The following is a 25,862-nucleotide window of genomic DNA, read 5'->3' as shown; positions in this document are numbered from 1 at the left end:
CTCCGCGGCCGCGGCCAGAGCGCTCTCTCGCGGCCGCAGCCTCGCCGTGCGGAGCCGCTTTTCGCTCCGGTGAAGTGTCCGGACACCTCAGTGCCACCTACCCAGGGAATGTGTCACCCTCCTTTCCCACTCCCCCTCGATTGCCAACTCCCCCAACAAGGCAATGAGCGCAGGTCCCCTGCCACATCCCCGTTTCTCCCAGGTCCGTAGCTGGGTTTTAGCCAAAAAAGCTCTGCCGGGGATGTGCAGAGCCCCAGCGGAGCCCCAGCAGGCACTGGGAGCACCAGGACACGGTCCAGGGGGACACGAGGTGCCACGAGCCGGGGTGGGTGTTGCCTCCGCACCTTGTGGCTTCTTGGAGCCCTTGGGCACTTGGGAGCGGGCAGCCAGGCTTTCCTTCTTCTTCCGAGGCTCCTTGGTGAATTTAGAGGAAGGGTCCTTGTCGCTCTCCTCCTCTCCCTTCTCCTCCTTCTTCTTCCTCACCTTCTTCACCGCTGTGGATTTCAAGAGATGCACACGAAGGAGAGCGCTTCAGGTGAGGGATGGGGCACCCCATTTCCCCATTTCCATGGGGGCTGGGGGGTTTGTGCTCACCCTGTGCCGGGGCTGGGGGCTCCTCTGCAGCCCCTGCCTCGCTCGGCTTCTTCACCCGCAGCCGCCGCGGTTTGGCCTCGGGCTCCAGCCCAGGCTCCTGCCTCTTCTTCTTCAGCTTCTGCCCTCATGGACGGTGCTGCAGAGGTGGTGCCAGCTTTAAACACTTTTTCCCTTTCCCAGGCAACCCCTGCTCATACAGCACTGGGCTCCTTTCAGAGATACAGCCGGGTTTTGCCCCAGCCCAACACAGGGCACCCTGACACCTTCCGATGTGTGACTTACCATGGGGCAGCCCCGGGGAAGGCAGAGGGAGGAAAACAGAGAGGTCTGTTAGCAGACAGACAGAACATCTGCCCTGGGCCAGCCCTGGACATGAGGGATGTGACGATGGTGCTGCTGTGACACCGTGCAGCACAGAGGGACAAATCCCACTGTGGCCATGGGGACCCTGGCTGGGAGCCACTCTGGGCACCTGAGCTGGGACAGGGGACACAGGGGACACAGGGACAGGCAGACAGCCTGGCCTCCCTCCTCCATCTCCTCTCATGCCCGCAGGAGGCTCCTGTGGATGGCAAGGAGGTCAGCAGGAGCAGGGAAGCAGGAGGATTAGGCACAGCACACCTAATCCTGGTTAGCTGGGGCTATAAATAAAATAAATAACCCCGATTTACCAAATACGGAGCATGTGGGTCAGCACCTGGCTCTGGGCAGGAGGTATTTGGGGAGTGGGTGTCAGCTCAGGGCTCTCAGAAAGTGATCTCAGCAAATCCAGGTCACCAAGGCTTCCACTGCCCAGCAGAGCATCTTCCCCCTTGCAGGGGTTTTGCTTCTCCCACGTTCTCCAGGGCGGTGTGTTTCACAAAAAGTGGGATCATGATGGATCCCAGTGGTTCCCAGGACTGTGAATTTGGGGAGGGGGAGCTGGGGGCTCCATGGTGAAGCTAGGAACTGGCTGCTTTCTTCCATGTCATGAGCTCATATGGAAAAGCTCCTTTGCACCCCCTAATCCCTTAAGCAGCTGTGGGGTGGGCAACCACTCCCTTACTTAACAAAGCCCTTCAAGGAGGAGCTGTTGATTAAAAATTAAATTGGGTGGTGGATGAAATTGCTGCTGAGACCCTTCCAAGGCTGGGGGGCACATGGGGCTGTTCTGAAAGGCAGGGAAGGGGGGGTCTGGCTTTCAGGGTCATGGCCTGGGGAAAGTGAGTCACAGTTTACAGCTTAACTGAGGGGCTTAATTAAATTGTTACTTAAGAACTAGGAACCCTCCTCATGGGGTGCATCAGAGTGATGGAGGGGGGATTCAGAAGGATGCACAAAGAAGGGGTAGCTGTGCAATTGTCTATACCCACCTGCTCTGGAAGGGGTTCCAAAAAATCTCACGTCCTCACAGGCTGCAGCAGCCCAATAGAGCAGCCCAACCAGCCTTGGTGTGGACTCTGGGGTTTGAGGGTCTCTGATGTCCCCAGCCCTCGGGGACAGCGCGCAGCAGGGGATGGTGGCACATGGGATGGAGAGGAAGGATTTTTTTCTCACCTGTTTGGGCTTGTGCTGCTGGGGGCTCCCTGGCTCTTCACTGGGGCTGTGGGGCACAGAAACCAAAAGGGTGGTGAGGGCTTTCAGCCCTCCACGGAGCCTGAGGGCACGAGATTGCCCCAGCTTTTGGTAAAGGGGGAAAGGTCAGTCTTTCATTTGGTGCCAGTAGCATTTCCCCCTGTCTCGATGGGGTCAAGCTTGCCTGACATCCTCCTTCCTAACAGGGAACACAGGACAGGCTCTGCCTCGGCCGAGGGGGACAGCAAGGAGCTTAATTTGGGGATCCCCACCTAGCAAACTTTTCCTCTCTGTAAGTGAATGAGCATCACCCCACCAACCCCCAAAGAAACAGCACCATAAACATGCTCAGTAAACTGCTCTGAAACTGAAATCAGGAGAAAAAGGTGCTGGAGGAGAGGGGAGCCCACTGGGGGTGCCCAGCACGTCACCCACCCTGGGAATCCCACCCTGCCAATCCCACCCTGCCAATCCCACCCTGCCAATCCCACCGGGAATCCCACCCTGGGAATCCCACCCTGGGAATCCCACCCTGGGAATCCCACCCTGCCAATGCCACCCTGGGAATCCCACCCTGGGAATCCCACCTTGCCAATGCCACCCTGCCAATCCCACCCTGGGAATCCCACCCTGCCAATGCCACCCTGCCAATGCCACCCTGCCAATCCCACCCTGCCAATCCCACCCTGCCAATTCCACCCTGGGAATCCCACCCTGGGAATCCCACCCTGGGAATCCCACCCTGGGAATCCCACCCTGACCTGTCGGCAGCCCAGACCTCTCGCAGGATCTCCGTCTGCAGCGGCATCGCTCCCGGCACGGCTCGGCTCGGCTCGGCTCGGCTCGGCTCGGCTCGGCTCGGCTCCGTCCTGCCCTTCCCCGCCCCGCAGCCCCGGGCAGGGCCGTGGGCTCAGTCCCAGCCGCAGGAGCCGGAGCGGCCTCGCAGCATCGGCCCGGCCGCCCCCGCGAGTCCGCGCTGGGAGGAGGAGGAGAAGGGCAAGGAGGAAGAGCAGCTGCAGCAGGCGATTAACTTTATTTCTCCTGAAAGTCGGCTAATAGGATTTCAGGGGCTGTCAGCCAGGCTTGCTGGGAGCAGCTGGCAGGGGAGTGACCACAGGAATGCAGGGGGTCAGCCGGACCCCCAGCCCTGGCTGGTTGGGGTCCCTGCACAGCGCAGCCAGCGGGCAGAGCAGTGGCTCTCACTGCATTTAGGGTTATCCTCCCTGGGTATCTTTGTTTTCCACCCAGAAATGACTTCTTGCTGAGTGAAGAGCAGGATTTGGGCTGCTCCGTGTGAGCTGTGCATGCTGCAGGGGAAGGCAGCATCCCTGGCTCTGGGTGGTGCTGAGGTTTCTGTGCTGAGGTTTCACTGCTCTGCCCTAACCCCTGTCCCGAAATCTCTTTGGATGTGTTTCATCATCTCCTGCTCACGTCTCACCTCCTCATTACACTTGAACATTTAACATTGAACATGTAACTCTTGCTGTCCCCCCTCAGAGGGTCCCACGGACGCTGTTGGGTTGCAAAGCCAGACAAGCCAAGTGTCCCCAAGGTCCCCACAGGACCCTCGGCCAGCCCACCACGGGCCCCTCGAAACCCCCAGCCCGTGCTTGGTGCCACTAGATGGCATTTGAGCACTGCGCACCCACCAGCGCCGGGAACCTCTAAATCCTCTCTACAAAACCCTCCTGGTTTCCCTTTCATCTCTAAACCTCATCACCCGCACAAGCTCAATTTCTCTTCCAAGGGACAGAAAAGCACCAAGCCAAAATAAACCAAAAATCTGCTTAAAAACGGGGAGCAAGCCCAAAAACTGCAAAGCAGGTTGGTGTTTTTTGGTGTTTTTGGGTTTTTTTCCTGTTGAGATTGTTTCCTATGGAAAATGTGGCTTGGGCTGCCCCCAAATGACTTTTTTGCCCTGCAAGAAAACATGAAAAGCCCACGTTTTGCAGAGGCCCTGGGTCTCGCAGCAGCCTCCAGGGAGGTGCATCCCAGAGTGGTTGAAAACCCAAGAGCTGGGTGAGCAGCTGGAGCAGCCACGGGGATGCTGTGCCCCTCCTGCAGCTGGGAAAGCAGACAGGCTTGAGAAACTATGCTTCAGGTACCACCTGATGGGACTAGAGAAGAGGAATTTTAACCAAATCCGGCTTAGTCTGCCAAGATTGTGGAGGGGGGTACAAAAGAGAGATGGGCAGTCATAATACCCCCCTGTCTCAGCTTTCTGTCCTCTCCCCACCCTTGGTCAAGGAGCACAAATGACTCCTCCACCCACTCAGCTGACCCTCAGGAAAACCCCTCCTGAAATAATACACTACGGATAGAGGAAAAAAGCATAAAGATAAACCTCCCAGGCTGGAAAAACAGCTGGGATCCCCAAAGAGTATCCCCCAGCCAGGCACTTCCAAAGCATGGATTGCTGGCCCTTCACTGGCTCTCCAGAGAACAATGGCACTGATAAAAAGGGGCAGCACCAGCTCTTGGAGACACCAATAATTCCTCAGCTGCTTGGGCATCTCCCCTTCAAGGAGTACCCACCCATCCTCCCCACAGCCACCCCATTTCCTGGGCAGGATCCAGAGAAAGAATACTATTTTTTTTTCTTTAATTTTTCTTTCAGTTGTTTATTTTCAAGCTCCAAAAGGGGTATTATTATAAAGACAGGAAAAATAACAACTGGAAAGCTGTTCTCATGGGGTAGTGACGGTGTCCCTTTAGGATGGACAGGGCTGGTGGCTGAGGAGGCAGCAGCAGCTCCGGTGCAGGGACACGATGCACCTGGGACCCCCTCACCATGGGAAAGCTGCTCAGTGACAAACCCATGGCACCAGCTCGGACCCAGCCAGTTGCTTCCTGAACCACGTGTCAACCTGTTCTTTTATCTTCCCCACATACAGATCCCAATAAAAGCAATAAAACTCCCATTTAAAGCTGGGAGCCAAGGGATGGGGTGCAGGCTGTGGGCTGAGCGCCTGCAAAGCTGGACAAGCTTTTGCTCTCTAAAGAAACAGGAACCAGCTCCTCCAGAAGGTAAAACCCGTGTGTGCCCCCCTCCCCAAACAGTGCTTTAAAGATTAATCATGTCCCCGCACCCAGGGGCTGCAGCAGGGGCCATGTGGGTTCTCATCCTGGCTCTGCCCTGCAACTTTTGGCCACGGGCAAGGAGTCAGCAGGAGACAAAGCCAATCCCTGCCCCGGGGCTGCTCTGGGACAGGCAGAGGCAGCACTGCAGTGTACCAGGAGCGTGTCCCACATCCCAGCTCCTCTCAGAGGATGCTGTGCTGAGAGTGGACACACAGCCCAGGGAGCTGGAACAAGCTGTCTACGGAGACCTCCCAGGAGCCAAGCGTTTTAATTTATCATGATAATATTATTTTTTTTCCTTTTTCCTGCTGTTTAAAAGGTGTTTGTTCCACGTGCAGTGGTCCCACGGTGTCCTGCCGCTCCTGCTCTGCCCCCAGGGCGGTGGGACGGGGTCGCTTTTCTTTGCGAGGTGCTTTTGGCTTCCACGATCACACAAACTGTAACAAGCTTTACAAGAAAACACTGGCAAGTCCCAAGGTTTGGCAGCAACCTTTGTCAGTGTGGGCCGAGGGCACGAGGCTATCCCATCCCCTCCTCCTCCATCATACATGTCCTTCAGCCTCTTCACCCTCAGCACCAGGAGCCTGTGCTCCTTTTCCACGTGCTGCCTTCTCCGCTGGTTTTTCCACACCGGTTTTGTTGGCTGCTTCCTGCCAAACAACAAACAAAACCCACTGAGCTGGAAACGGGAGAGGGAAGGGGCAGGCAAGTGACAGGGATGCTGGAATTAGGCTCAGGCAGTCCAGCCTGGGAGAGGAGAGGTAAAATTGCCCCCCACAACTCCCCCGTGCCCACTGAGCAGTGCAGCTCCCACCACTGGGCTCTGATTCCTGGGCTCAGTGGCTGGTGGAGGTTAAAGCTCAGCAGCCCGGGCAGCTCTTGGGGAAGGTGTGGGACCCCTGGGAATGATGTGACCCACCTCGCCAGAAGCAGGGTGCTGACACAGAGTGAGGATGGATGCATGGATGGATGGATGGATGGATGGATGGATGATGGATGGATGGATGGATGGATGGATGGATGGATGGATGGATGGATGGATGATGGATGGATGGATGGATGGATGGATGGATGGATGGATGATGGATGGATGGATGATGGATGGATGGATGGATGGATGATGGATGGATGGATGGATGATGGATGGATGATGGATGGATGGATGGATGGATAGATGGATGGATGGATGGATGATGGATGGATGGATGGATGGATGGATGGATGGATGGATGGATGATGGATGGATGGATGATGGATGGAGGGATGGATGGATGGATGGATGGATGGATGGATGGATGATGGATGGATGGATGATGGATGGATGGATGGATGGATGGATGGATGGATGGATGATGGATGGATGATGGATGGATGGATGGATGGATGGATGGATGGATGGATGGATGATGGATGGATGGATGGATGGATGGATGGATGGATGGATGGATGGATGATGGATGGATGGATGATGGATGGATGGATGAGGAGGTAAGTCAGCAGTGTCAGAGTGGAGATACAGGACTGAGCCATGGGTGCAGCCCATCAAGAGGAGCACTCAGGCACAGGGAAGCCTCCTGCCTGCTCCAGCAGTGACTGTGCCCATCACAGCTGGCCACACAAGCCAAGCACAGGCCCAGCAGCTGGCCAGGCTGGCGCTGCTCCTAGCCCAGGCCCCTGGCCTGCTGCTCCCCAGGGGCTGCACCAGTCACTTAATCCACAGCCTCAACCTCCAGACACCGCTTCAGAATAAAAATGACCCATGCAGATGGCTTGCAAAGCCGTGTCCTCTCTCGTTACAGTACAGCAGGTTTTGTTCAGTGGAATTTTGGATGAGAGCCTGTTCTGAGACAGCGATCTCCCCGCCTGAGCAGAGGAGCAGGTATTGCCTTACCAGCTTCAGGAAATCCACACTATCATGTCTCAAAATACTCCTGCCAGAGATGGAATGATACTTCATTTCACTTGTGACCAGGAGTTCACCAACACTCTCTAGCTGGGAGCAGCCAGCTGAAGTACCAATGCCAGCCCCGTTCTCAGCCCCTCTGAACTCACACTGCAAATGCTTTTATTGGTGATTGAGCACCTGATGGCACCCTCTGCATAAGAGAGACCAACAAGTAAAACACTTCTTCCCACTGCAGTAGGCTCTATCCCTCTATCCTCCATCCTGACCTATAATTTAATTTGGTTGAACCCATCTCTCCTCATCACAAACCCTCAGTGCAACACCTGGATGGCCAAAAACGAGCAGCACTCACCTTTGCATCCCTCTCTGCAAACTTTGTGAACATGTTGGCGTAGATCCTCCGGTCCCGCTCGTTGTGCTCCTTGGTTTTCTTCTGGCACACGGAGATCTGGGACTTTGCTGCTTTGTTCTGTGGGTTCACCTCCAGCACTTTTTGGAAGTCACATTTGGCCAGCTCGAACTCGTTCATCAATAACCTGGCTTCACCCCTCCTGTACAAGCCTTTCTCATTGTCCTGGTCCAACCCCAGAGCCTGGAAGCACACACAGGTCTCTGTGAACATCTCAGAGCCCTCCCAAGAGATCCCCTACAGGCAAAGCCTCAATAAATCTGTCAAAATTAGGACAAGGTGGCTTCAAATCTCCAGAGGACTTGCATCTTGCTCAACAAAAATTGCCTCATCTCCATTAGCAGCTGGGAGATCATTAATATAGTTTTATTATCTCTCCTTGCTTAAAATACCCCTAAGTGTGGCAGGGATATTCCTTCTTATATTAAAATAAATTTTAAAAAACTCCACCAAACTCCCAGTGAGAACATGCAGGAGAAGAAGATGCTTCATCCTCCAGGCTCATGCTGATGCCTTAGGACTTTAACTTTTATATTTTTCCTATATTTGTAATCCTGTAATTGTTTAGTGTATAACTCTAAACTCCATATACAGTGCTAGCTGCTCTTCTCCCATTTTGGTCAGACACAACAATTCCTCTCCGTGTCTGGAATCAAGGACACCTCACTGCATCAGACTCGCAGAGATGGAAACAAAAGTGAGTTTTAGGGGAGAAAACTTGGGGTAAATTACTTCATTACCTGAAGCTGTAATTGGAGGATCAACCCCCAGTATGCAAATGGACCAAACTTAGAAAAAGTGTGAAAACCCGTGACCCATTGTCATTTTTTTGGGGTTTAGCCCCTAAATGCACCTCAAGGCCCTTCAATAAATATACCTGCTATTTATTCCTTTAATTTTGCCTGGCCCCTGGTTTTGGGTAGCCCATGAAGGTACCATTTGTGGTGACCCCCCTACCTTGTCACAGCACTCGACAGCCTTGGCGTACTCTCGCAGCTTCAGGTAGCACATGGCCAGGTTGAGGAAGGCAGCCAGCAGGAAGGACTCAGAGGCTTTGGACTCCTTTTCAGACAAGCCATACTCCATTTCCAGCCAGGACACAATCTTCCCATACTGAATCACTGCCTGCAGGTATTTGCCTTCCTGAAAGGAGCAAAAAGAGGCTCAGTCTTGGCCCTGGCATGTGCCGTGAGCAGGTGACAAGTGTCATGTGGGGTGTTCGATAAATACAGGAAAGGAGGAGGATCCCGACTCCTCCAGAAGCAGCAGGTTTGGGAAAAGATGAGTCAGAACAGGGGGGAGCTGGGATGCTCCAGCTGGGAAGGGGAATGCAAAGCCCCTCAGCACTGGCCCTGGCCTGGGAAGGGTTTGATCTGCTGTCCTGCTCTGCAGGGAGCACCCAGAGCCAAGGCAATGCTGGGAAAGGATGAGATGTCTCGGGGAGCACCAAGGAGTGAGAAAAAGGCAGAGGCAGAGCAGGACTCGCCTTCCCCAGCCCTGTCTGGGGGCACATGGCTTCTCTGACACTGCTGGCTGCCAAATTCAGTCCCAGCTCCCCCCCTCTGCCTCTGCCACCCCCAAGTTCACAAACCTTGAAGTACATCGTGCCCTTCTCCTTGACCACAGCTGCCTGCTCCAGCTTCTCCTTGGTGTCCATCTCCCACGACTCCTTGGCCTGCAAAGGAACACTTGGAGCACTCCCAGGGGAGCAGAGCAGCCCCCCCTGCCCCAGCAGGACCATGCCACTCTCTGGGACAGCTGGGCACGCTCAGGGCTCATCAGGGCTGTACCACAGAGCCTGGAGAAAGGTGCTGCCTGCTTTGGCCAGGGTGATGGCACAGGCAGGGGACCCACGCAGGGATGTGCAAATCCCATGGGCTTTTCCTGCATCCCATCCCCAGCCTTCTCAAGGGTACAACAGGCTGGACAGACCAGCTTTTATCTGTGCAGTCTGGGGGGGAAATTAAGTGGGGGAAAAAGGAGAAAATTGGAAAGAAACTAAAAGGAAAATAGGAAAAAAAAGGAGAAAAAAAGGAGAGAAAAAGCAGAAAAGGGAGAAAAATAGAAAGAAAGTAGAAAAAAGGAAAAATAAGGAGAAATGAGGAGAAAATAAGAGAAAAATGGAGGCAAAAAGGAGAAAAAAGGAGGAGGAAAAAATAAAAAAAAAAGAAGGGGAGAAAAAAGGAAGAAGAGAAAAGAATATTAAATAAAAAGAAAGTACAAAAGGACAAGGTTAGGAACAAATAAGACACCCAGCCTTGGACCTCAGCCACAAGAATAAAACAAACCAACAGAGAAGAACAAATTAAGAACACGAAGCTCCTCGGTGACGTCTCCACTTCAGCTGGGGTTGGGCTGCAGCCACGCCAGGGACAAAGGCTGGAGGCTGCACAGGCCCTGCCATCCCTGCGACCAGGGAAGGACAGGAGCACCTCTGCCCTCACCTTCTCAAAGCTCTTCAGGGTCACCTCGTACACCAGCTCCGCGTTCCCCTGGATGCCAAATTTGGGCTTCCCAGCCTCGCCGAAGCCGTACCTGCAGGGCAGGGGGAGGCACTCAGAGGAGGGGGAGAAAGCTTTTTTTAGCACAGCTTGCCCATAAATGCACGCTCAGGTTGCCACCCGCAGCTTTCTAACATTTTGGGGACAGGGTGATGTGACTCTCCGCGAGCAAAGGTCCCTGTGGATGTACAATGCACACATTGGGAACCAGCACTCCTGGCTGCATCAAAACCATCTTTTTACACAGGCTTCTCTCCAGCCCTGGGCATTTGCAGGGAGACATTTTTATCTCAGACACTGGACTTGGATAAAGCCCTTTCACCTGGTTTTATGGTTTGTTTTTTTTTAAGTATCTCAACATTCCTGTTTACACGCCACTGGTCACCCCTGCTGTTCCTGCTGGTGTCCTCTGAGACTCTCCTGGAGAGTTTTCAGGATCACCATCTTCCACAAGGGCTGGAGGCTGGAACTCACTCAGCAGCCCTGTGGAGATGCTCCTCACCGTGGGCTGAGGTAGAGGATGCAGTGCTCTCCCCTCTGCATCTTCTCCAGGGCCTTGTCAATGCCGATGGGGATGTCGTGGTCCTCCCCTTCACCCACCACGAATTTCACATCCTTGCAGTCGAACCTGCGGCCGCCGCAGAATCCCTCCAGGTGAACTGCAGAGGGGCAAGAGGGGCAGGATGGCACCCAGAGTCACCCACACCTTGGAGAAAGGTGGGCTCCAAAGCGCCTTAGAAAGCATTTTGTAAAGCTTCTCTCCCAAAACTCAGCAGAGCCCAGAAGAGGGAAGACCCAGGGCTGGGGGCATTCTGGAGAAGAGGGATGGGGAGGGCTTGGGAGCACTGTTGAAAAGCAAGGCAGGCATATCTTGTCCAAGCAAGGACCAAACAACAGATAAACATCGTGACTAATATGTTCCCCTCGTACTCAAGTGCACGAGTCGAGTCTTACTGGAACTGGATATTGCTGCTGGCACGGCGCCAGGCAGAGTTTATCACGGTGATTACAAATCTTCTATACTGTGCTATACTGCCTTGACTCCTGCCTCCAAAACAAGGCCATGTTCTCCTGACTCTGAGAACTCAAAGTACAAGATAAACTTTTTTTTTTTTTATTTTTAATCTTCAACCAGGGGCCGTGCTGTTCCAGCCCCAGACGCTGGCAGAAGCGCCGACAGAGCGGACACTGGGTACCTGGCACACTCACCACCTGGCACTCCTGGCTGGCTTTCCACAGCAAGATTATTCTTTATTTATTCAAACCTGAAGACGTTCCAGGCTTTGGGGACGCTTTTGCAACCTTTGCATTCTGCTTGCAGGGTAAAAGGCATACACACACGTGCAGGCAGGCATCAAGTAAAAGCAATTTCACAAGGGACTCCTACATGTTGTTGGGGGGTGGGGAAAAAAAAGCCAAAACAAACAACTACAAAAAAAGCTTTGTAAGAGGAAAAAATCACAACTGTTCTTAAAGGTTTTGCAGCCTGCAAAGACATGAGCTTTACCTTTGTTTGAGGGGAACAGAATGCAACCTGAGATGCTGCAGGGCACTGAGCATCCTGCTGTGGTGGCAGGTGAGGGGAAGGACAAGCTGGGTACAGGAAGAGTTGTGAGGGTCTGGGCTCTGCACAGGAGAGCTGCAGCCTGGGCTGAAGGAAACCTGCGTCCATCCCCTGCCCTGGGACCCACAGGAGTCCTTAGGGTGAGAGGCATGGACCCAGCAGACCCGGCAGCCCCCATTCCAAGGGCAGGTCCAGCTGCCCTAAGAGAACCCAAGGATGGGTTCCTCCTGCAGGAGCAGGACGCCAGGCTCTGCCCTGTCACCCCACTCTTGCCACCAAAGCCGTGCTGGGACTCGAGCAGAGGATGCCCAGGTGCTCGCCAGCTCCCTGGGACACATCCTGCATCCATCTCTGGTGCACAGTGACCACGGCAGTCAGGCTGTGAGCTCACCCAGCTTGGGATGAGGACAAAAAGCAAATCCAGCTCCTCCGGGGACAACCCGTGCTTCTGCACTGCCCAAAGCCAAGCTGGCAGGTGTTTTAGGCACGGAAAATGTGGGAAATTCTGCCTAAAATACAAGTAAGCCAGCCACCCCACAGCACCGTGCATCTCCCTGCACCTCCCTGGCGAGCACAGATCCGCAGTCCCTGACCCCAAAAGCTCCCCAAGGTCCCACATCCCCTGCGGGATGAGGCAGGGATGGGAAGCTCCACTTTAAAACAGGATGCACGAGGGGATGTTGTGATCCTTCCTTCCAAGGATAGCTCTGCTCTGTTTTAATTGCACAGAAAATACACCGAGCACGGCGGGGGGAGGAATCTCTGCTCGGGTTTCCAGGAGTGGGTCAGCTGGTTCAGCCGCTCTTGGATTACAGAGAAAAAAAAGTCACTGAAGGAACATCACTCCGGTTGCAGCTCTGACTTATTGTTCTCTCAGTGCCTGCAGCGATTTTGTTTTTGAAGAGCTGAGAACAGAGTGTACTGAGTGCGGCTGGCACACGAACTTGATGTGCTGACAGCAATTTGTACTCAGATTAAAAACGGAGAAGGAGGAGGGGTGTGGGGGGAAAGGATGTAACAAAAGCTAGAATGCCAGATTTCAACTGCAGCACAGGTTTTAGGGACCAGAACTGGCATTTAGGGTCCGTAAAACTTCAAGCCTATTAAAACCCAGAGGTACTTGCTCCTGGACGAGTGATTTATTCCAGCCTAATTCCAGCACCTCCCAAACTACACAGCTGAGGTAAAGCATCACAGCCCTGCCCCAGGGGGGACTGCTGTGTCCCCACACCGCTCAGACAGCAGAATTTGAGTCAAAATCTCATTTTTCCCTAAAAGAGAGTCTCGTTAAAGGAACCAGCCACTTAAAGCTGCGAACTTTGTAAGCTCTCACAGATCAGATTCAATTTCTCAGCTGATAGAGGGACTTTAGGATCTTTGTGAACAGGAGCTCTGGAATTAAGAAAAGGAAGTGAATGCTTCCCATATGGAACAAGCCCTGTGTGTGTGTCTGAGCAGTTCCTGTGAAGGAAAAACCCCAAACCCCAGTCTGCCCTCCCCTGTCCAGCCCCATGGAATGTCTGCTCCAGAAATGGGACCAGAAGAGGGAGAACCCAATGGGATGTGAGCTCCTCATCCTCCCGTGGCAGCTGAGACCACCCCAGCCTCAGCAAACCCCTTGTAATAATTTCCTTTCCCTCACCATCAGCAGCCCCGTGGCCATAAGGGAAGGAAAAAGCCCTGCTCTATAAGAAATGTGATGAGACCCCCCCAAAAATACCATCAACACTGGAATGAGGAGGCCAAAGAAACTGCTGGGCAGCCAAAATATGTAGCAAGTGTTGAGGGAGGAAGGGCTGGCAGCTGGAGGCAAGGCAGGGCCAGGGGTTTTGGCAGATCCCAGAGCACCCTGACCACTGCTCTGGGATGCAGAAGGGCTGGGGGAGACAGCAGAGCCCTGAAACCCCACGGGGCTTTGTTCTTCCATCCTCCCCCAGCCACTGCCTGAGCAGCTCCAGGGTTTTCCTGGGCTGGTGGTTCTCCAGCCAGCCCTGCAGGGCAGAGGCAGCGCAGGGGCTGGCCAGGGAGAGCTCAGAGGAGCAGCCCCAGCTGCTCTCCATCCCCTCTGGCCCCCGGCTGGATGTCACTGCACCCCACAGCACGCACAGCCACCTTCACTGCCAGCAGCTCCTCGCCAGGGATCAGCTCGGGACAGGCTGGGCCCTCCCACCAGGACCAGCACTCACTCTCCACGGTAGCACCTTCATTAGGGTTGGAGTAACCTTCTCCCTTGCTCTTGATCCTCCGGATTATTCCTCCATCCTCAAACAAGTCCTCGCCTTTGAAGTCAAGCAGCTCGACCTAAAAAAAATAATAATAAAGAGAAAGTGGGCAGAGAGTAGGGAAGGGGAAAGGAGAAGAGAAAAACAACAGAGAGCCACAAAGCAGCAGTTCATCCCCTGGCTGGAGAACCAAGCCAGCGAATTCTCCGTTCAGCTGACGAGCAGAAGTTGCCCATAAAACCCAGATCCAAACCACAGCAAAATACACGTGATTTATTAGAAATGGGGACTCATCCAGTACCTGCAGCATAACACAAAGTAACAGCAAAAATAAGTTTATTGAACCTGTAAAGGTACAATACAGCTGCTGCTGGAAGATGCTGTGAAAGTCCCCCAGTGTGGGCAGGAGCTTCTCCATCATCCTCTGATGGGACCAGCTCTGACCCTCAGCTTAGTCCACACCCGACCTGAGCCTTAATTTAGGACAGACTCCCTCCTTCTGTGTCCCTATGAGCCCTGCCCAGGGAGCCCTCTGTGCCAAAACCTTAACTTTCCTACCACCCCTCAGCACGAATGTTTTTTTAGCACCTGGAGGCATTTCCCAGCTGCTTTCTCCTTCCCATGTGCATGTTGAAACCAGGAATCTGCCCACTCCCCGCCCCAGCACCAGGACTCTCCTAAGCTGGAGTTTCAGTCCCAGCCTTCCAGCTCAGACACACATTTCTGAGAAAGCCCTGGCAGCAGTTCCTGGAGCAGAGGGACACGTTTCAGGAATCCAAGTTGGGCTGGTTATTTTTTTTTTTTTTTGGTGAATTTTTTTTGTTGTTTGGGCTTTGTTTTATTATTATTATTATTATTGTTATTAATTTTAATTTTTTTTTATTTCCGAGCTGGCTGGCAGGGCAGAAAGGGAGCGAGCTTGCTCAGCCACACAGCAGCTCAGCAGCATTACTTGCCTCAAAAAAGAGGGTGGCATTGGAGGGGATTTTGGGGGCGCTGCCGGCAGAGCCGTAGGCGTACTCGGGTTTGCAGAGCAAGTAGCAGATCTCTCCCTTCTTCATGGTGGCCACCCCAATGTCCCACGCCTTGATTACCTGACCTAGGAGAAAGGCAGATGTCAGGCAGGAGGGAGCAAGCCAGCAGCAAACCCAGCCTGGGTGCAGCGAGGATGCACCAAAACAAAACCTGAATTCACAAGTGATTTAAGGCAGGGCTGACACTGTCCTGCAACAGGATCAGCTGCTCCCCCTGCCCCAGGGTGGTCCCCCCTCCACCACCCGGGGATGGACACCCCTGCAGCAGCTCACCCTTGCCCAGGCTGAAGATGAAGGGCTCGTTCCGGTCGCGGCTGGAGTCGAACTTTTTCCCGTTGGCCAATTTCCCTTTGTAGTGCACATAAACCTTGTCTCCAATCATGGGAGACTCGTCCTCACTCCCAGCTCTCTTAATGATCTGAGACAGAGAAACCACCTGTGAGCTGGGGCCATGGGACAGCAAAGATGCATATGGAGAGGGAGGGAGATACACACAAGCATTTACATTTAAAAAATATATTTATACACACATGCATATACACCCCAGGGTTGCTCTAAATGACAGGAGGCAGCTATTCAGTTTGCCCCTAAATTTGCCTGTCATCAGCTCCTAAAAACAAATCTCAAAGTGGAGCCACAGGAGTGGAGCTGGACTGGGCTGGGAGCAGAAACCAGTCCATACTGGGGGGATAAACACTGTGGCTCCAAACCTGCAGTGAGTGCAGCTCCACTCACTCTGTCCGTACACATTTTACTCCCAGGGGTGTGTCAGTTCACTACTCACTCCTTGTCAACACTTTTTTCTGAACGCTGCAGCCGGGAACAAGCAGTTCTCGAGCTGAGGATGGAGCAGGGGAGGATGCTATTCTTGGAGGAAAGGTCCTATTCAAGTGGAGAAGTGTAAGTGCTGAGGAGCAGAAGTATCCAGAAACGGCCCTGAATATGAAAAAGGGGCCGTGGAGCAGACTGGATGACCTCAGTAATGCGCTCTTTCTAATGTTTGTGAGTCACACACAGAAATGCTTTGTGGATTTACAGCTAATAATCTGATTAGGAACACAATAGCAGTGAAATTCATGGAGCAGCCTGGGCCCACCAGCCTCAACCACCGCTCCATTCTCCTTTACTCCGAGCAACGCTCATCCTCTTTGCCTTGGAAATGAAAGAACTCAATCCTCCAGCCCTGGAGCTGCGACCCTGAGGGCTGGGGGTGCAGGAAGTGCACCCCAAAGTGCAGGAAGGCAGGATGCTGTTGGCAGAGCCCCCCTTACCTTCAGAACCCCTCGGTCCTTGGATGGTGTGATGTCCTCCCCACGCTCGGCCAGAGCTGCTGCCTGCACCTCCCCTTCACTCTTGGTGGCCTCATCAGTGGTCATGGTGTCCTTGGACCTGGGGGGACACAGCACACACCCTGTCAGCCTGGCAGGAGCAGGGCAGCTGCTGGAAGAGGAAAGACAATGCACAAGCAAGCATTCTCCCCAAAAATTAAAGCAAGCCCAAACACCAAAAGAATCCCAGCTATTTGGGTGGATAAAGAGAAAATTCTACAATCTAAGGAACTGGAGGGGTTTTGGGCAAACTGCTGGAGCACTTCGCTCCCAAATGTCACCACATAAGCAGCCAAGGTGCCAGAAAAGCCACGTTTTCCATTGAACACAGACTTTTTCCAATGGTTCCTGGTGAAAAAAAGAATTGCCTACAGTTTCAAAAACATATTTCCTGATGATTTCCTTCAGACCATGGGGCTATTTTGGTAGCTGCACTGCTGGGTGACACATCATCAAGGAAACATGTGACGGAGAATTAGAAAGCGATGGGTTTTTTAAGACATAAACCAGATCTATTAAAGCCACTGTAATTGTGAAACTTTCCCACAGTCTTCAGCGTGGAAGCTGATGTTAACCAGCAGGAGAAATCATTCATTTGGGGGATTCAGAAAGAGCAAAGAAAGGATGTTTTCAGCTCCAAGGAGAGATAAGTCGTGCTGCAAGAAGAATTGCTTTCCTCGCACCCGGGTGGAAAGGGAAGGACTGGAGGCCAGCCCCCCCAGCACAGGAAGCCACTGAGACACAAAGAGCCCTGAAATGGAAGGAGCAAAGAGAAAAATAAGGGAACTACTTGTTGCAAGGCTCAATTATCACAGTCTTTTAATGGGATTCTGTTCCCTTTCCTCTGTGCTGCTGGGGTTTCAGATGGGAACATCTTATTATAAAAAAAAAAAGCATTTAAACGGCAAAGAAACGTGTGGTGAGACCCATTATCTCACAGGTATTTATTGGAAAACGTGCCATGGGTTACTTTGGAAGAAATGTTTGATGATGTGGGTGGTGAAGCACTGGTTACCCAAAAGGGTGATGGACACCCCATTCCTGGGAGCATTTGGGTGAGTTTGGACAGAGCCCTGAGCAACCTGCTCTAATCTAGCTGGACTAGATGACCTTTAAAGTTTCCTTTTAATGCAAACTATTCAATGATTCAAAGATTTGGGCGCTGAGATGGTCTGCACGCCACCACAGCCTTCCTCTTGGAGAGGAGTGAGGAGGAGGTGGTACCCATCCCAGCACCGTGCACCAGCTCAGGACTTCCCAGCAAAGACCAGACCCATCACCAGGGACACACCACCCATAACCCACCCTTAAGGACCAGGAGAAGCCCAAAAAGCAGGGAAGCAGAGAACCACCACCTCGTGGGGACAGAACCTCCCCCAGGTCCACCAAGCAGCCACCGCCGGGATGCAGGAGACAGCCAGGGAGGTGCTGGCTCCGGCTTTGCCGGTTGCTAAATCCCACCAAGAGACATCTAAAAATACACCCGACGCATCCTTCTCATTATTTTTCGACGTAAGCAATTAGAGGAGTCATCCAGGGAAGCTGGCCAAGGCGGGCGGGAGGGGAGACGCTCTGCGTCAGCAGCAGTGGGAGGGAAGGAGCCCACAGGACCCAGCTTTTAGAACGTGGCCCACGTTAGGAAAGAGCTCACCACTCCTCCGTCCAGCAAAAACAGCTCCAACTAGGTTAGGGAAAAGAGTGCACTGCTCCCACTTATCTCCCAGTTGGAGAGACAGGAGGAGGCTGGCCACGGGCCAAAATCCCAATTAATTTGAAACAAACTGTTGTAGGGCAAAAAAAAATAAATTAAAAAAAAATCTGCTACTCCCTGAGGTTTTAATAGTGAGATGTCACCCAGCCTGAATCTTCTTGTTTGTATGCTCTGGATGTAGGGAGGGCATTAATTAATTACTCTGTGCAAAAGCGCCTGGTGTTTTCTGACACCCCAAGCAGATCCTGCTTTCCTGTTGCTGCTGCAACCCACAAGATTAATGCTGTAAGTCTGCGAATGAAGCCAGGATAAACCATCCTCCCTCCTCTGAACATCCACACCGCTCATTTCCCTGGGATATAAACACGGATGGGCCGGGGAAGCAGAGAAATAAATAAAAACAAGCTTTTTAATTTTACAATTCCCTCTCCACACAGGTGTTGCTGTCTCCCAACACTGAGGAAGAGGTGGAAATTCAGGGGGGAGAATGGGATGCAGATGTCTGACCCCGGGCTGAGGACAGGCAGGTATCACACATGCTAGGGTTTCACCAACCACACCATCCCCAGCCACGTTTCCCAGAATTCGGCATACCGGGAATTTGCCAGCTCCAAATGGAAACTTCATGTTGCAGATCCCTCCCGGAGGCTCGCAGGAGGGGAAGGGGACAGGGAAGAGCAAAGGCTGGCCAGGGTTTTGAGGGGTCTCACCTTGCCACCATGCAATCCTTGGAGAAGGTTTGAAGGTGCAGGGAGAGTCCAGGCCCAGGGACACAGCGGGGAAATACCTGGTAAGAAGAGAGGAGGGGGACAAAAAGAAAAAAAAAGATGAAAAAAATATTCTTTTTTATTCTAAAACAGGATTTCAGAAGAAGAAGGGAGAACAGAGCAGTTTTGAGGCACAGATCGTGCTCCACCATGTCAGAGATGGGTGATGAAGATGATGGCCAAAACCTGTTTTGACTCGCTGTTTCCACAAAACAGCATCTTACCATCAGCTTTAAAAAAAAATAAATCAAATCCTGTCCAACTGTTTCACTGGGATGAAAATTTACAGGATGAAAAAATAAGAGTTGGCTGCCCTGGGGTTTGTTTTTTTTAAGACCCACTTAGCACAAAGCACTTTCACTTCCACGGCACCGCAACAGCCCTAAAAGCTTCAGATTGCAACACAGGAGGGAGTTGCTTGAAAATGCAAAGGTCAGGCTTGAAAAAAAAAAAACAAAAAACAAATCTGAAAGCCCAGCAGGGGGATGTGGGGCCCTGGATCCTGGTGATCATCACCCCAGATGCCAGCCCCTCGAGCTGGACAGCAGCACAGGGCTGCACAGGCATCCTCCAGCCCCAGCACAGCCTGGTAACGAAGAATAACCCAATTAGTGCAGCAGCTGCCTCTCTCCGCTGACCCACAGTGGATTGCTTCCCCTTCCAGCACAAGAACTGCTTTTTTCCTAATAAAATCCCTTCTTGCTGAGCAAGCTGTGCCTGTGCAGCAGGAGAGGGAAGACCAGAGCAGTGATTTCTCCTGGATGAGGGGGTTTGAAGACACCTCAGGGCCAAGCTGCTGAGCAGAGACCAAAGAAGGTGATGGTAATGAGTTTAAATAAGGATTTCTAACAAAATATTACTTTCCTAAAATGGACAAACAGCTCCACATAATCCTCAGCTGCATCCCAACACATAAGGACACACCTAGACATTGAGTGCTAGTTCTCACACTCATACATCTCAGTTAATTAATTAATTTTTTTTTTAAATCCTGGCCACTTTCTCGCTCTCCTCCAAAATAAGCAGGGAAGCCATAAAATTGAAAGTTCTGTTCACCAGCTAAGAGCTCCCAATGGATCCATTTACGTCCCGGGGTGCAAGCGGCCAACACCCCGGCGGGGCAGCCACGGCAACTTCTGCTCAAACGAAAAACCAAAATGCAAACAGAGCTGCTGGGACTGCCCAGCACCCTGAAAACACTCCCATGGCACCCAGGGTGAGCTCTGAACCAAAGCACAGCCCCTGGTCTCCTGTGTCCATGGCCAGTCCATGGAGACCCTGGTGCCACCCACGCCGTGGGGACACGTCAGAGGGGGATGCAGTCCCCAGACACCTCCCAAGGACCAGGAGGTACCTGCCTTTTACCTGAAAAACACCAGCAGGGGAAGGTTTTAAAACAATTAAGAGGATAACGAAGTGAAAAAATCAAACTACTGCATGCAGCTCACTTAAATGCAGCAGTGGATGCTCCCATCACACTGGCTTCATCGTTCTGCCTAGCTAATATTTGTAAGCTTCTGAAGTGGTTTTATTTAAGGTTCAAGCCATCAACTAATTGATTTTTTTTTTCCTAAAATATGTGGAATAAGAGGCTGTTCCTGAGCTGCAGCGAGAAGAACAAGTGAGCAGGATGGGTCACTAACCCTGCCAGAATAAATATCTCAGGCAAAAGCAAGATGGGTTCAGTGTCTCTGCATCCCCTGGAGCGAGGTGAGCAGGCCCGTGCCAGCAACACACAAAAGACCTTCAGAGAGGAGAGGTTTTATCCCCCCAGTTCACAATATAAACCCATTAAAAATAATCTGGCTCTTCTGCTGGTTTTCTAGCAAAGAAATGGTCGCTTGGTTTTCCCAGGTCGCTTCAAAAGGAAAAACAAAAACCAAATCAGAGGGATAAAGTTCCTCTGAACTCTCTTGTGCGCAGCCTGTGGTCCATCTCCTCCAGAGTGGGAACCCAGAGACACAACACCCTCCACTCCCCATGCCAGAGGGAATTAAGAAAAAAGCAGCATTTTCTTTTCTCCTCCCTTATTTTGAAGGATAAACTTATACCAGGGAAAACAAAATCCACAGACATTTATGGGTAGCTGCTGTCCCCAGGGGAGAAGGTGCCAGGGGCAGGGTGAGGCTGAGGATTCAGCTCTGCAGCTCCTTTCCTACCTGCCCCCAGCAGGGATTTCAGCTGCTTCCACCACAAAAATCACAGCAAGCCTCTGCCACGAGAACAGATCCTCAAAACACTGGAAAAACCAGGAATGCCCAAAACCTTTGCTCTGACCAGGAGGGAGAGGCAGCAGCCTGCACCCATCCTGCTCCTGAGGGGCTGGCACAGCTTTTGATGATGGCTAAAACGGAATAATCAAGGAAATATAGTAATAATGAATGGATAAAGAGCTGTTCCACACCAGCCTGAGCTTCCTGGGAGATGCCTGGCAGGGAGGCCAAGCACCTTAACAAGCTCAGAGGCCACGAAACAGTGGGGAATGCAACCTCCTAAAGCTTTCACAAATTGGGATTATGTAACTGGACAGGAAAAATAAATAATATAGCCAAGCAGGTTATATAAACCATCTGTAAAATGTGAGAAAGTACTTGACATCCCACTACCCACTCCTTGGCACCCTCTCGCTGGGTTTTCTGCCACCAAAAATGAGCGGGGTCCTTTCAGTCGTGTCTTCTCCTCTGGTCAAAACAACCAGGGACAACAGACCAGATGGGCTTTTTGGAATTAAATATTCCACCTCTGGCTGCTGAATGTGAATTTTCCCTCCCCGTGCAGCACACCAAGTGAAGTCCAAGCCCTCCACAGGCGACTCAGAGCAGCCTCCTGGCAGCAGCTACACCAGTGCTGAGAAAATTGAATTTCAAGTGACAGCTTGGGGGGGACTAAAATAAATACAAAATGGGAATAAACAAGGAACTCCTTGTTTGCCAATTCTGTTTTAATTTAGCCTTTTCTCCGGACTAAATGTGGCAATTAAACTTGGATCTATTAAAATGTGTTTGTTTCTTTGTTTTCCGAGCAGCTTGCAGCCAGGTGACCCCTGGCAGTGGGAATGCTGTGCTGGATGATTTATCCCCACACACCAGGGCTCAGCAGCACCTGGAGCATCCCTGAGCTGAATGCCACGAGGGGAATCCCCAGCTCAGCACCCAGCACCGCCAGCAGCAGCTTTGGCACCCAGAAATAACTCAGCACCCAGCACCATCTGCACCAGGGCGCTGTAAATGCCAAATGATTCTGGGCAAACGGCAATTCCCAGGGAAACGCCAGCCTGCTCGGGTGCCAAGTGAGGATTTCTTGGAGAAACATCACGAGGGGACAAACTGCAGGTGGGGAGGGGGGTGGCAGTGGCATCGCTGGGGACGCTGCGAGGAGCAGCAGGGGCAGAGGCCACCACGGCCTTGGGGACAATGCCAGCACAGGGGTGAGGACAGGCTCTGACACACTGGTGTGCACCACCTGGGGTGGGGAGGAGGCTGCATCCCACCTGGGCTCCTTTTTGGGGTGGTGTCACATCCCAGGAATGATGCTCTTGGTCAGGCAGTGCCTCCCAGGGCTCGTTTTATTCAGTGGTTAAATTTCATCTAAATCAAAAAGTTCTTGCAATGAGAATATTTTTCCATCTAAGGACAATACTGCTATTTACAAAGATGGGACACTGCAGGTAGAAGATGATTTAGCTGCAGTCCCTCACAGTCCTGACTCTTCACTTCTGACAGTTACTTTACCATTATTTTCCTAATTTTCCAACGCACTCGCTTGCAAAATCAGAAATCCTTACTAATCACAATTACTGGTTATGGAAAAAGCCTGTCAGCTCCATGACAAACAAGTTACATGAACAACTTGTACGTTAGAGCACTCGTGGCCACTTCTTTACACCCACAGGCACAGAGCATTAAAATAAAACCCTTGCTAAGTAATATCTATTTCCCTTTTACGTGCACAAGATCAGTAGGAGCTTCACAGCTCCCTCAAGGGGCTGCAGCAACTTTATAGAAATACATGTAACCAAGAGTGAGTATAAAATAAAATTGATATAAAATAGCATAGAATGAGAAATAACTGAGGACAAACTATTTTTCAAACCACTTACAAAATATTTTTCCCCTGAGCCAGTCTGCAGCCAGCCCAAGGAAATTTTGGTGCTGACCATCTCAAACCTTCCAGCAAACTTTCTCCTTCTGCAAGCAGGTAATTAATTAAAACACACATAACTACACAGCAGTGGTGTTCCTGAGGGATGCAGTCTGCTTTTTATTCAGTTGTCCTTATTTTTGGCTCGTCCCAGCAGGAAGGTGCTCTAACAGTGCCGGGAAAGGACCTCGACATGACTGAAATGTGTGCTGGGCAAACACAGCCTTGGGAAGATGAGATTATTTGCATTTATTAAAAATAAAAAAAAAAATAAAAATAAAGCCCAAAAATCCCGAACAAACAAGGAAAGATAATTGCATGAGCAATTATCCTGGCAGACATCTCTGTTCTGAGCTGGATGGGCACCACGAGCAGCCTGTACCACCGGACCTCTCCATCCCCCAGAGCCACCAGCCACGTGCTATCACCTCTCCCTGTGCACTTCAGCAGAGGAGAAAACTTCTCCACGACTCCCCAGAAATCTGCTGGGGATTTTTTCAAGGACCGAAACCCACCCAGGACCCCTCCACCCCCTCGCTGTGCTGCACAGCTCCAGGTTGTGGACGCTGCTCCCTCTCTGGCAGGGATTTTCTGTCCCCTCCCCAGCAATTTTGTCCCATTTTCAGAGTACCAGGCTGGAAACGCAGCCCAAGTATCTCGGAGTTGCAGCACTGGCACCCAAATCAAAGCCACAGCACCTTTGGGAAGACAGAGCAGAAAAGCCAGATAGATACAGGCTCTGCCAGACCTTTTTAATGATTTTCTTCTCCTCAGCCCTTCAGCAGGACAGGGGAGGAGGGAGGCAGCTTGCTCATGTTTTAAAGGAAGCGGCAATTTGTGCTTTCAACTCTTTTTTTTTTTTTAACTTTTAATTCCAGTTCCCAGGTTGGCTTTGATATCCCAGTGATGTCCTCAAATCCACCTCAAGTTTAATAGCTCGTTAGGATGAGACACTATTTAAACTCTAAAGCCATAAAGTATCAGCTCCTGGCTTTTTTTTTTTTTCCCCATTATGTTTTATTTTTAAGCATACTTTTATTGTTTGCACCGTTGGGGACAGAAATTCGGTTCAGCTTTGGAGCCTCAGCTGGAAGCCGCAGCCTGGGGACACACCGATGACAGACAAATCTCCTACGAGTTCCTACAGCCCATTGTGTAAAATACAGTTTCCTGGGAAGAGCAAGCTCATTCGAACGTGAAAACAGAAGCTCTGGAAGAGTTTTGATGTGAGGAGAGGAGGAGAAAACGCAGAAACTTTTTTTAAAATCACATTTACCCTGTGCAACCACTTCTACCTGCTGCCAAAGGCTGTGCGTAGCGATGCACACACCCTGCGGGGTCTCTCTGCTTAAAAGAAACGCTCCGGCTGCTCCCGGGAGCCTCGGACGGGGATGGGGAGCGGGGAAAGCAGAAATTCCCTCCGGTAGCGGCGGCAGCAGCCCGGGATGTGCCGGAGCATCCCCGGGCACCGCTGCGGGAGCTCCTCCCGGCATCCCGGGGAGCTCCGTGGGGCACGGACCCCGCTCCTACCCTCACCGCCACCATCCCCTTCCCCAGCGCCCCCGGCCCGCTCGGGACAGCGCTGTCCCCGCTGTCCTGTCCCCGCTGTCCCCGCTGTCCTGTCCCCGCTGTCCCCAAGCCCGCGGTGCCCCACGCTCACTCAGCCGCTCACCCGAGCAGCGCAGGGTGCGGCAGAGCGGGCACGGCGCTGCCCGGCCCGCGGGTCCCACCTGTGGCCGTGGCTGTCCCCGCTGTCCCCGCTGTGGCCGTGGCTGTCCCCGCTGTCCCCGCTGTCCCCGCTGTGGCCGTGGCTTTCCCCGCTGTCCCCGTGGCTGTCCCGCTGTCCCCGCTGTGGCCGTGGCTGTCCCCGCTGTCCCCGTGGCTGTCCCGCTGTCCCCGCTGTGGCCGTGGCTGTCCCCGCTGTCCCCGTGGCTGTCCCCGCTGTCCCCGCTGTGGCCGTGGCTGTCCCCGCTGTCCCCGTGGCTGTCCCCGCTGTCCCCGCTGTCCCCGCTGTCCCCGTGGCTGTCCCCGCTGTCGCTGTCGCTGTCGCTGTCGCCGCCCGGCTCCGAGCGGCCCCCGAGCCCGCCCGGCCGGGCCGCCCCGCCCCGCGCCCCTGAGCCCGCCCTGCTCGCGTCTTATTGGCTGAGCCGCCTGTCCGTCCCCAATTCCCACCTTGCCATTGGCGGCGGCGGAGGCGATATGCAAATCAGAGCGCTGTGCCCGCGCGCTCGCCCGGGTGGCACCGGCAGGGCCGGGCGGGAGCGGGGACAGGGACAGGGACAGGGACAGGGACAGGGACAGGGACAGGGGATAGGGACAGGGAACAGGGACAGGGACAGGGACAGGGACAGGGACAGGGACAGGGACAGGGACAGCCCGGCCAGGGTGGGACAGGGGACAGCCACGGGGACAGGGACAGGGACAGGGACAGGGACAGGGACAGGGACAGGGATAGGGACAGGGACAGGGACAGGGACAGGGGATAGGGACAGGGAACAGGGACAGGGACAGGGACAGGGACAGGGACAGGGACAGGGACAGGGACAGGGGATAGGGGCAGGGGACAGGGACAGGGACAGGGACAGGGCACAGGGACAGGGGACAGGGACAGGGGACAGCCCGGCCAGGGTGGGACAGGGGACAGGGATAGGGGACAGGGGACAGGGACAGGGACAGCCAGGCCCGGGTGGGACAGGGGACAGGGGTAGGGGACAGGGACAGAGACAGGGGACAGCCAGGCCCGGGTGGGACAGGGGACAGGGATAGGGGACAGTCCGGCCCCGGCGAGAGCGGGGACAGGGGACAAGGGACAGGGGATAGCCTGGCCCCCCTGTCCCGGCAGGGAGCGGGGACAGGGGACAGGGGACAAGGGACAGCCCGGCTCCGGCAGGAGCGGGGACAGGGGACAGGGGACAGGGGACAGGGGACAGGGGACAGGGGACAAGGGACAGCCTGGCCCCGGGAAGTGCCCGCGGTGTTTGACCCCGGAGCTCCGTGCAGCGCTGGAGAGCAGCTCCGTGCAGCTCCGCCACCCGCAGGGCTCCTCAGCCC

The 25,862-nt window shown here is 53.2% G+C and overlaps 2 protein-coding genes across 3 annotated transcripts; both read right to left on the bottom strand.

Moving 5' to 3' along the window:
- Positions 1 to 15: 15 nt before the first annotated feature.
- LOC146765244 (uncharacterized) lies at positions 16 to 2,956 on the bottom strand. Its single transcript, XM_085561033.1, has 4 exons — positions 2,910 to 2,956; positions 2,131 to 2,230; positions 595 to 712; positions 16 to 494 (listed from the first exon to the last, which is right to left on the bottom strand). The coding sequence occupies exons 1-4, from the start codon at positions 2,954 to 2,956 to the stop codon at positions 88 to 90; spliced, it is 672 nt and encodes a 223-aa protein (XP_085417159.1). The 3' UTR covers positions 16 to 87.
- Positions 2,957 to 5,481: 2,525 nt separating this feature from the next.
- FKBP5 (FKBP prolyl isomerase 5) lies at positions 5,482 to 24,596 on the bottom strand. 2 transcript variants are annotated; one of them, XM_021535999.4, is made up of 12 exons: positions 24,542 to 24,596; positions 18,615 to 18,691; positions 16,137 to 16,254; positions 15,139 to 15,283; positions 14,788 to 14,930; positions 13,796 to 13,910; positions 10,548 to 10,704; positions 9,989 to 10,079; positions 9,136 to 9,219; positions 8,502 to 8,687; positions 7,488 to 7,727; positions 5,482 to 5,879 (listed from the first exon to the last, which is right to left on the bottom strand). In XM_021535999.4, exons 2-12 carry the CDS (start codon positions 18,623 to 18,625, stop codon positions 5,772 to 5,774), a joined length of 1,398 nt encoding a protein of 465 aa, XP_021391674.2. In that variant the 5' UTR covers positions 18,626 to 18,691; positions 24,542 to 24,596; the 3' UTR covers positions 5,482 to 5,771. The 2 variants fall into 2 exon arrangements, with proteins under 2 accessions (XP_021391674.2, XP_085417261.1); XM_085561135.1 differs by having other exon boundaries at positions 18,615 to 18,694; positions 24,575 to 24,592.
- Between the last annotated feature and the right edge of the window lie 1,266 nt (positions 24,597 to 25,862).

The sequence above is a fragment of the Lonchura striata genome, chromosome 26, assembly GCF_050655825.1.
Source record: "Lonchura striata isolate lonStrDom1 chromosome 26, ASM5065582v1, whole genome shotgun sequence".
Taxonomy (NCBI): domain Eukaryota; kingdom Metazoa; phylum Chordata; class Aves; order Passeriformes; family Estrildidae; genus Lonchura; species Lonchura striata.
Note: the sequence above shows the minus strand (reverse complement) of the source record. Positions and strands in the feature narration are given on the sequence as shown.

Excerpts from the sequence above, each read along its gene's own strand:
- LOC146765244 (XM_085561033.1), bottom strand. The coding sequence starts at position 2,956 with ATGCCGCTGCAGACGGAGATCCTGCGAGAGGTCTGGGCTGCCGACAG. Across the intron at positions 2,231-2,909 it reads GAGGTCTGGGCTGCCGACAG|GCTCCGTGGAGGGCTGAAAG; the intron begins GTCAGGGTGGGA and ends TCGTGCCCTCAG. Across the intron at positions 495-594 it reads GCCCCCAGCCCCGGCACAGG|CGGTGAAGAAGGTGAGGAAG; the intron begins GTGAGCACAAAC and ends TGAAATCCACAG.
- FKBP5 (XM_021535999.4), bottom strand. Across the intron at positions 15,284-16,136 it reads AGGACCGAGGGGTTCTGAAG|ATCATTAAGAGAGCTGGGAG; the intron begins GTAAGGGGGGCT and ends TCTCTGTCTCAG. Across the intron at positions 8,688-9,135 it reads AGGGCACGATGTACTTCAAG|GAAGGCAAATACCTGCAGGC; the intron begins GTTTGTGAACTT and ends TGCTCCTTTCAG.